The 10,369-nt window shown below is 40.9% G+C and overlaps 2 protein-coding genes across 2 annotated transcripts; one reads left to right on the forward strand and one right to left on the reverse strand.

Annotated features, from left to right (window-relative positions):
- Nucleotides 1-1,009: 1,009 nt before the first annotated feature.
- Nucleotides 1,010-2,237, reverse strand: LOC117232031 (anaphase-promoting complex subunit 11). Its single transcript, XM_033491132.1, has 4 exons — nucleotides 2,115-2,237; nucleotides 1,972-2,049; nucleotides 1,648-1,767; nucleotides 1,010-1,173 (listed from the first exon to the last, which is right to left on the reverse strand). The coding sequence occupies exons 2-4, from the start codon at nucleotides 1,988-1,990 to the stop codon at nucleotides 1,058-1,060; spliced, it is 255 nt and encodes an 84-aa protein (XP_033347023.1). The 5' UTR covers nucleotides 1,991-2,049; nucleotides 2,115-2,237; the 3' UTR covers nucleotides 1,010-1,057.
- Nucleotides 2,238-2,943: 706 nt separating this feature from the next.
- LOC117232069 (menin) lies at nucleotides 2,944-10,290 on the forward strand. Its single transcript, XM_033491212.1, has 4 exons — nucleotides 2,944-3,792; nucleotides 3,875-4,185; nucleotides 4,278-4,417; nucleotides 4,509-10,290. The coding sequence occupies exons 1-4, from the start codon at nucleotides 3,228-3,230 to the stop codon at nucleotides 5,311-5,313; spliced, it is 1,821 nt and encodes a 606-aa protein (XP_033347103.1). The 5' UTR covers nucleotides 2,944-3,227; the 3' UTR covers nucleotides 5,314-10,290.
- The last annotated feature ends 79 nt before the right edge of the window (nucleotides 10,291-10,369 follow it).

Here is a 10,369-nt window from a genome sequence, read left to right on the forward strand (position 1 = left end):
ACGATGTTCACGATTAGTGGAAAAAGTAGACGAGAAAAATGATAAATCGGTAAAGTGAAATTTTGTTGAGCGCGGTTCAGTCACAGAAATTGCAAATGTTCCGGATTGCGCCGCAAAGAGCTGCGCTCGCTGCACACCAGCCGTATGGCATTAGATGGCGTTAGATAACACTGCTACCATAAATAAATTCGCTAAAGAACGCGCGCGCGTATCGTAAAATGTGAATCGCACGGTATTAAATTACGCACGATCGACAAGAGAGCTTCCCTGATGTGATACTGCATTCGCATAACGACTGCTCGCACTCGTGAAATACTGTTACGTAAGCGCGGGCTACGAGAATCTCTTTATTACATCCAAATGCACCGTTAACTCTACGATTCGACGCGATCTAACCGAATCATGTTTTCCAACGAAATCTCCCGTCACCCTACTACTGCTAATTTTGAGTAATTTTCGCTAATAATGGGCAATTCCGTTTCCGTAGCGGTTTTCATCGAACCATCGTGGATTCACGAGTAATTGCTAAGAATCAATTGTCCATTGATCGCTGTACGATTATGTCCACTCATAGAATTTAACAACGATAACGGTCGATTAATTGTAAAGCTTTGTTTCGTGACCTGCATCGTGGTCGTGAATCGTTTTAGACGAACTTTGCACAGAACAGAAGCGAAGTCGTAGAAGCGAAAGTCGGCAAATTTTCATAGGGAGAATTAAAAGGTGGCGGTGTACGTGAAACGGCAATATATGTATGTACACGCAAGTACGTATGTACGTCAAGCAAACCTATTTCGTCGTTACGCTTTTTTTAGTTAAATTGCAACAAAATATGCCACCTTTTTACTGTAAGAGATCGAGAATTTCCAAAGAACGTGCAACAATGGCCATAATGTGGAAAGAAACGATGGCGAACGGCAGCTAACGTTTTCGTCGAATAGAAATTGATGGAGTGCTTCGCCTCGAATGAATTCCCTTGGTACATACGACTCACAATGAACGACATTACCTGATTACTCGTTGCGTGCTGACACCTGCGGGACTATCGGCAAACCAACTACTCCTTGAACTTCCATTCTTGACGACACATCGGACAGAGATGCCTGGTTTGCTGGGAATGCAACCACTTCATGATGCAGTGTATGTGGAAGCAATGCGAGCATTGGCCCCAAACTGGAACAGTATAGAACGTTTTTACGCTATAAACGTTTCTTCCTCGGTTAAGTATCGTGGACACACACACTTTATGTTATCGATAACCACCGGTAATCACCAGACTTCGTTCAGTTTACATTGACACGCGCGAGTACGCGCGCGTCAGAACGTGAGGTATCGTGTGCAAGCGATCCGTTTCATTCGGCACACCGATCGATATTAATGTCTACAGCTGCGCAAACGCTGTCGCGGCATTTTACAAACCTTCGCTCTATCGAACCCTCGTCGTTTCTCATCCATCTTTTCTCTGCGCTATTTTCCCTATTACTTTCGTTACTATATAATCGCAAAAAATAAACGATTCGATAAACCAAACAATCGTTTGATACCTTCGTGTTTTCATTTTTTTTCACTCGATAAACGCGCTTAATCAGTTTTACCCGAGTATCGAGCTTCGATCTTCACTAATTCAAGAAATTAAATTAAACTTACCTAAAGGACAATCGTCTCCAGGAATCTTACAGTCTGGACAACTGGCATCAAAAGGCATTCTACATATACCGCAATTGTCATCGTTTGCTATCCAACGCCAGGTGGCAACACCAGTCCAACCTTAAAAAATGTTTACAATTGTTTACTTCTGTATCTAGCGGTTCGTGATTTAATATACACGATTAAATGATAACGAAAACTGTAAATAAATAGTACAAATGATATAGCAACTTGTATCTGCTTCATACGCCTAGTTATCGGTAATTGCAAAAATAAACGAAATGTACTTACGAGCAGGTTGAACATTCCAATTTGAATACTTACTTTTTATCGTGACTTTCATTTTATTGTGCGCAGCAACGAAACAATTTATTACGTAAAGCGTAGACCAGTGAATGCACGCTGTAAATTAAGCACCGTGAAAAATATATGTTATACCGATATTTTATAAATCACAAAAGACAAACCGTTTATGAAAGACGACTTAAGATTGAAAATGTCTTAACGAATGCTGCACTACAGTCCGGCAACAACTACGCCGCTATGCGACGGGCAACAGAAACTGTCACTAGGCCGCCATACATTCGAATAGAAAGGAGAAACGAGTGGAATATACGATCGTGACTGTAATTGCGAGAAAAATTTATGATAAGATGTCTCGTGCGTGCATTGTGCCGGATTGCAATAGTAGATATAAATACGACAAAAAGTATTCGTTATTTGAAATAATCGGAAATATGGATTTAAGATAGAAATGGGCGAAAGTCAATCCTAGAATAATAGAATTGAAATCGCAATAACTCCCATTTAAAAAACATTTTAAAGACAAATATACATATAATAAGATGAAAAGTAATTTAGAGAGACAATTGTAACAACATACTGTTTGAGATAATTAATACTGTTTTACGTATGTTTTGTGTTGTTATAGTAATAAATAAATAAAATATAATATAGTTGAATATATTGTATAGAAAATATTTCATTTAATTGGTTAATGTACATGTGTACCTGCTGCGTTTATACCAGCTAACATATACTGTTAGCTACCATATACTGTTGGTCGTATATATGTGCATGAACAATTTATATAAATGAATATCAAAGTATAAAGCAAATTGAAGGTAAATGAAATTGAACACCATATGAATATATGGAGAAATAGATGTTTCGAGAGCTGAAGGTGTCTTAAATTAGTGCACTGATTCTGTGGAAAATTCTAGAACGTAAAACGCGCGTGTCGGTAATTGTTTAATTTACGTTGAACTGACGTCGCTCGCGCAGAAACTCGCCTTTTCGTTTTGTTGTATGATAGAGCAGTGTTGGAAACGGTCCTAGTGGCGGCGCGCCGCTAGGTGATATACGGTTGTGGTTCGTTTTGTGATGCGGAAATGTAAAAGTTTCGCATTGAGAAGAAGAAAATCGACATTGACTAGCGTATATCGTTAGTCAAGGAAAAGGAAGTCACACGGATCACACGATTTCGTCGAGAGTTTCTGTCAAGATAAACGTGAAACAGGATGACACTCGTGGTTTGAGCAAAGATCTCGATCTCGTGTGTTCAGCCTGCCAATCGCGACATGGCGGGTTTTCGAGACGAGGATAAGGCACTATTTCCTATTCAGAGCATCTCCTCGATCGTACGAATCTTCCAAAATCAGTTAGAAAACAGCTCGGAACCAGATTTGGCTTTGCTCTCGATTCTCGTCGGTGCAGTCGAGAATTCCCTAACCTGCAATAGAACATTTGCGTCGCAGGAGACCACTGTTTTTGACGAGCCGAAATTGCCGGCTGTTGAGTTTCATATTGCCGAAGCACTTTATACCAAGTTTCACGCAGTGATTAAGGGTGCGGTAGATCTTACGGTTTACGATACGAGATACGCGACTAGAGAACTCGTCAAAAAAGTCTCCGACGTTATATGGAACTCTCTAACAAGAAGCTATTACAAAGATCGCGCGCACTTACAAAGTCTCTATAGCTACCTCACAGCTAATAAATTGGATTGTTTCGGCGTTGCCTTTGCCGTGGTTGCCGGCTGTCAGGTATTGGGATTTAAAGATGTACACCTTGCTATGTCAGAAGATCACGCCTGGGTGGTTTACGGGGAGGATGGAACTGAAACTGCTGAAGTTACTTGGCATGGTAAGCCATACCTGAAGTTAGAAAGATATTGAACCTGATGCAATTTGATAACTACTAAACCTGATCGTATGTCTTTCATTAGGAAAGGGAAACGAGGATAAACGTGGCCAACCAGTCGAACCTGGTGTAGCTTCTCGGTCGTGGTTATATGTGAATGGACAAGCTGTAGTATGCTCTAGAGCAATGGAAGTTGCCACCATAGTATCGGCTATAAATCCTAGTTTAAGCGCTACATCGGATGCAGCTGAGGTTGCATTGCTTCAACAAGAACTGTTATGGCTGTTGTACGATTTGGGTCATCTCGCCAAGTATCCTATGGCTCTTGGTAATCTGGGAGATCTCGAGGAAGCAGCTCCGACTCCAGGCAGGCCTCCTGCCATAGATCTCTTTCAGGTATTTTACAAGTTACGAACGAGTACTAGTAGTTGAACTTGTTAATAATTTTAGTAAAGAATGCACGTAATTTCTTAACGTGTAATTTCTAGGAAGCTATACGATCAGCGAGGAAATATTATGGAAATGCTCACGTGTATCCATATACTTATCAAGGTGGCTACTTGTATAGACACGGATTGCATGCCAATGCGTTGTCATCATGGGCAGACGCGGCAGATGTTTTAAGGAAGTAAGTAGCAATCGACAGAGAATATGATATCCGAAATGAGATTACGGAATTTGTAATCTCATTGGACTATTCCAATTCTAATGTGCAATAGGTATGACTATTCGAGGGACGATGGAGAGATATACAAGGAATTGTTGGAAATAGCGAACGAGCTTATACCTCATACGGTACGAGCCGATGAACGCTTGTTACGACAACCGCGCTGTTTCGCTTATTTGTTGAGGTTTTATGACGGAATTTGTCAGTGGGAAGAAGGAGCAAACACGCCGGTATTACACATAGGATGGGCACGACCATTGGTAAATACCATTTCAAAGTTCGATGCTAGTATTCGTGCTCAGGTAATTATCGATTGTTATGACGTGGAAGCGAAACAGGAAGAAGAAAAATCGCAGAAAAGGGAGACAAGTCCGGAGGAAACACTGAACAATAATAACAACAATTACTGTAAAACTAAAGAGAGGGGCAACGCGGCCCGCGACCTGATCAAAAGCTTAGAGTCTAAAGTACCTCCTAACCCAGCACCGATGCATCCTAGTATTCAAGCGTTGACGGCAGCCTGTAGCGAAAAGATACTTAATAGGGATTACCTGCTACAGGGTGGCGGGGAACCGTTTGTTGCTCCGTCGGATGACGCTTTACCTCCCGCACCTTCCACTTCCCAGGAGAACCTTGATCCCGAGGTAGAGACTGATTCCGAACACGAAAGACCAAGGATAACTTTGTACAGTCAGAAAATGAAGGGTCTGAAAGACTTGTTGTTGGCTGAAAAGTTAAACACGCATGCGATATCGTTGCAGCTAACCGCACAGAGCCAGGTACAAATCGGTAAAAAATCGCGTAATACCGACGAGGTTGGAGTTAGTCAACGTCCAAAAAGGACGCGTCGCGAATAGTATAAGATTTTTGACCGGCGTTTCGGTATCGTAAAGTATTGATGTAAGAGCAGCGCAGATATAGTGCCACTGGATTCATTTTGGTCGGAAAAGAATCTCAATCTTTGCTCACGGTTTCATTCTGTTCGAGTGAATTTCTGACCCAAGCTTCTCGCGTTTCCGTCTACAGCTATTTTACTCCGGAAAGCGGACGATATAGCGATGACGACGACGTTGTGCCGTTTTGTTCGAACCCCGTGTCTCGTGCGCGTTTTCGTTTCAAGGAACGATTCCGATGCTTTCAATTGTCGCGCGGATTTCCACAGAGTATGTTCGCGCGTAATTTTTGGAACGTACGATCGTCGTTAGATAATAAGTAAAAAATAGATGCGAACAAATTTATAGAAGAGTACAAAAAGGGTTTTCTCGATTTTAAGTTAAATGTGCCGAAACCGTGAGTGCTTACGTTTCTTCGTATTTTCACGTTGAATATGTATTTAACTGTAAAAATATCTTGTCTCTTCCACAGTGCGTAAAGCTGTGAATAAATTTCATGTCGATTGGGTAAGGGTGGTGTGGATGGGTGATCGGTTGTGAGGATAGGAATGGCGTGGGACTAGAGGAATTGTGATTGCGCAAATGGAATAGAAAAACGAATCGGACAATGTACCTAATGTATCTTCGCGGAGAGATCAGATTCTTAGCACAGTTATTTATTCTACGATCAGTAACGATGATCGTCGGCGGATCGATTAGTTTCGATCTCGTCTTTTATCCTATTTCTAATCTCTTGTTGCACCTTTATTTATTGATCCACGTGTTTTTTATCGAACTATCGCACTTCGCATATATTACAATTAACAAGTTGTCGTTAATGTTTTTTACACGATAGTTAAATCTTTTGTTAGACGTACGCTTTTATGATGTAGTAAGAGAGACCACACACATTCCACACTCCGTAAGTGGTGCAAACTAATTAAGTTTTTACCTAAGGTATTTTAAGCATAAAATTCTCGCTTATTTTTATAACTATTTATTTTCAGAGTAATTATAAGTATCTACTACTAGATTCTATTCTTTCGTCACTCGATAGGTAGAACAGGTGAAACGTAGTCCACCGAAACGTGGTACACAGAGTGAAAAGTATTGGACGATATTTCGTCCGTAACGTGTGTGTATATGCGTGTGCGTGTATGTGTATGTGTGTGCGCGTGTGTTTCACAGTACATATATGGAACGAGATACGATAGCTCGTTAGGTTGATCGCGAAATGGGAAAAAGGATACGTACGCGATGCGTATGAAGTTCCTGAGAGTTTTTCGCGACGTCGTGTAACGTACAAATAATTTCTTCCGACGTAGCACGCGTCACTCCTTTACGTGCGTATCAGAGAATCCGAAGATGAAGATTTTCCTAATTCTTTTGCCCCTTTACTTGGCGTTTTAATTACAGATCAAGTCACGTGCCGCTTTGTCGCCCTTCGATCAACTATCAGTATTTTGGAAAATTATCGATGCACGCTACGTACGCGCGCGATGCTAGGTGAAATCGTTGATTATCATTAGTGGCTTTCAGTCGGGCACACAACACCTTTCTACGACTTTTATTTCTCCGATGCTTGTCCTCTTGTACAGGTGCACTCCTACGGACACGATACAAACCGAATACTAGAAAAGTAATCGTGACATCGATATTGATGCGAATACAAATTATTCCACGACGATATCTAGGCGGATTGTTGTAGTATATGTTGTTGAATGAAATGAATATAAACGATCCGAGCAAACCGACGATCACTTAAATAATGAAGGGCGCTATCTTACTGTGATGCTGAATATATACTATATTATACTATATATATATATATATATATACATAAATATATATATGTGTGCGCGCGCGTATGCGTATATATATATGTATCTGTACACACACTCACACATATATACATAATTATATAATTAATAATTGTAGTATGTAACTGATGACTCGGCGTCGGTAGGTTTTCATTTTGTCGCACGAGGTGAAATTGTTAACGCGCGGCGCCGAATTGTAATTATTTTAAAAGGCTGTAGAAACGAGAGTAGATACGAGAGAGAAAGACAAAGGAAAAAGAAACGGGGAAGAAGAGGGTGTCCGTTGAATCCGTACCGTTCGCGTATTAATATAAGTAATGTTTTCGAATCTTTTTCAATGCGTTTTTGAGATAATATTACCGATCAGACACGTATTTTTCTCTCCTGGATATGTAGCGCGTTACCGTGTAATCGACATTGTGTGAAAATTGTATCGTCATCGTGTGTATCGAAAATTGTAATTCACATAGAAAGGGAGCGTAACGCGTGCGTTGCGAGTATAGATTCTTGTAAAATTGAGATATTGTACACTCGTGTACGTACAAGACGGATTATTATTTTTCATCGTCGAAACGTAAATGTATACATGTGTTTTTCGAACAGGAACTGACTTGTTCCTACTTGCTGTTTTGTAACTTATTTTTTAATTATTTTAAATCCGAATATTCTACGAACCAATTGTGTCCGCGGTTTTATGCGTTATTATCATTCTGCAACATATTGCGACGAAGCAGAAGGGAAGATAATTGAAAATGTAAAAAAGAAAAGTAACGGTCGTTACTGGACGAAGGAATACTTTTGTCACTAAATTATATCGTTTCGCGTGTAGTATTTTGTTGTTTTTTTTCTTTTTTTTCTTTTCTTATTTCTTTGACAGCGGTAAAGGAACGTTTTAAGAGACTACAGGGATTACTATGCATAAAAGTAATAGGAATAATAGGAGAAGAACTGATGCAACAGAACAGTATTTTTGTATTAGCTATGTCGCGTAGAGGTGTTCTCTCTCTCTATCTTTCTCTCTCTCTCTCTCTCTTTCTCTCTTTGAAATATTAATATTCGTAATATTCGGACGTTTAGGGATGAAAGATTGCAACATCCGTTTCAGTGTCACGGTAACGGTCATCGCATGCTCGAAGCAAATTAGGGAAGCGAAATGTGTCTGCGATGAGAATTCGAAACAACTGTAGAAAAAATAGGAAACGACGATGGATAATCGAAAAATAGTCGAGAAAAGGAATACCGACGAAGCGTCTATCCGTTATCGATCTCGTTCTCGTCCGACATTTTTTTCCGGCAGTTCGATCATTATTCGATCATCGATCCTCGTTTGGACGTATCGATGGGAGGAAACACTACGCATACTTCATAAACCTCCGCCTCCGTTCGTGTTTTCCCGTTTGCCAGTCGTATCAATATTAATCCTTCGTGTACTTGTTTTTCTTTCATTTTTCCTTAACCTTGTTACCACCGCACTTCATCGATTCGTCTCGAAGAAGATGAGAACAAGATCGCGTGCTATTTCTTTTCGTCATCTTGGTAAACTCTCCACGAAATTCCTCTCTGTTTCTTTCGGTCCCCCCCCCCCCCCCCCCATTCTCTTTCTCGAACCAATTCTAGTTTTACCGGTGTAAGATGTTGCCGCTTTTCCAATGCTAAAAAATCAAACATTCGGAACAGGAGGAGGAATAGAGGTGACAGCGTATGTTTATGCTTATTCGTTTTTAGTGCCATACAACGCTACAGTCGGAAACGACTAGCGTATATATTTTTCGTTCTCATTCTGTCATTCTGTTCTCACTCTTCGTCGTTATGTTACTGGTTGTCTAGTTTCACGGTATTCTATTACCGAGGCGTATCGACATAGGAAAAAGAGAAACGGAGAAGAAAGGAGGGGAAAAACGTGGATGATGTTTATAAGAGGAACAGGGAAAATGACAGGGAAAGATCGAGCGTTTGAACAGCTGTTCGCTTTGTGGATCGAGTTTTTCTATGATTATAGCAGGGAACGTGAGAGTAGGCGGAGGATCTCGGAAGATTGCATGGAATAACAAACGCGCGATTCAAGGATGATACATGCTTCTTACCGCGCTCGTAGAACGAGCACCGGTGGTAACACGGGCGCGGTAATCGTTCTTTATCAACGATAACACGCTTAGTATGCGTTCGATCGAGTTTAACCTTCGACGGAACGTGTTTCGCTAGGCGCGTAACGAGGAGACGCTGCGCTATGCTAACTAGAGAGTAAAATCAACTTGCAAACGTACGAATGCGTTAAGCTAATTACATTTGCTATAGCACACATTCTTATGTAAGTACTTAAGAAGCGAACGGATTGTCGACAGATCGCGCAAACTTTCCGATCCCGATAATACGTGTATTGCGTGTTGCGAGCGCTGGCTGTCTAGATCTAGAATGCGATCGTGGGGGGATGCGATATGTGTCGGTGATGACGATGGCCGAGTCGTAGTAGAATGGAATGGTACGGAACGGGTTTCATGGTACGGAGCGAAAACAGATGAGCGAAGGAGCATATTTGGAGGAGAGGTTGGAACGCGTTCGCAATCAGTTGATCGAAACGGTATTTGGAAACATCGTTAGTCTAGGATCGGACTCCGACTAATTGTAAGCAGATAGCGCGATACGACATCTGGTTTACCTTGTATACCCCTGATGGTATGTGGATTTCGTAAGTCGAAACACCGAGAGACGGTTACGATTCATCGCTTCGTCGTGCGATGATCGTTACATCTTTTCACACACGATATGTGTACCATCGCGTGAGATTGCGGTTACAGGTTTTTCCCTTCAGACAGACGGGTATTCTGATATAGATATACGCACGCATGTATATAAGTACATACATATAAAAGAAAACCAGAATCTGTTACAAGCTGTTTAAAGAGCGGATTATCGTAAAAAAAAAAATTTTACCGTAGATTATATGGTCGAATAATCTGTATTATTCACTCGGACGTTCAACGCATGATAGACGAATGCGCTCATCAGCGGTATTTCCGTTGGTCCCGAACAGAAAAGAACGTGTAATCACAACTATTGTTAACCGATACGGAACAGTGAGTTTTCAGGCATCATGGAAATGTCTTGTTTTTTTCTGTGAATTACAATAAACTATTTTATTCTACGTGTCGTGGTTATTGTTGCTGAAAGAACACGTCTTGCCATTCCCTTCTCCTCTCTTCACGTTACCATCTTCCTCCTCG

This window comes from Bombus vosnesenskii, unplaced genomic scaffold (genome assembly GCF_011952255.1).
Source record: "Bombus vosnesenskii isolate JDL3184/JDL3185 unplaced genomic scaffold, Bvos_JDL3184-5_v1.1 scf7180000013277, whole genome shotgun sequence".
NCBI classification, from domain to species: domain Eukaryota; kingdom Metazoa; phylum Arthropoda; class Insecta; order Hymenoptera; family Apidae; genus Bombus; species Bombus vosnesenskii.

Coding starts and splice junctions, on each gene's coding strand:
- LOC117232031 (XM_033491132.1), bottom strand. Junction 1,174..1,647: donor TGGAGACGATTGTCCTTTAG/GTAAGTTTAATT, acceptor ATACTGTTCCAG/TTTGGGGCCAATGCTCGCAT.
- LOC117232069 (XM_033491212.1), top strand. CDS start 3,228: ATGGCGGGTTTTCGAGACGAGGATAAGGCACTATTTCCTATTCAGAGC. Junction 4,186..4,277: donor CTGCCATAGATCTCTTTCAG/GTATTTTACAAG, acceptor TGTAATTTCTAG/GAAGCTATACGATCAGCGAG. Junction 4,418..4,508: donor GCGGCAGATGTTTTAAGGAA/GTAAGTAGCAAT, acceptor AATGTGCAATAG/GTATGACTATTCGAGGGACG.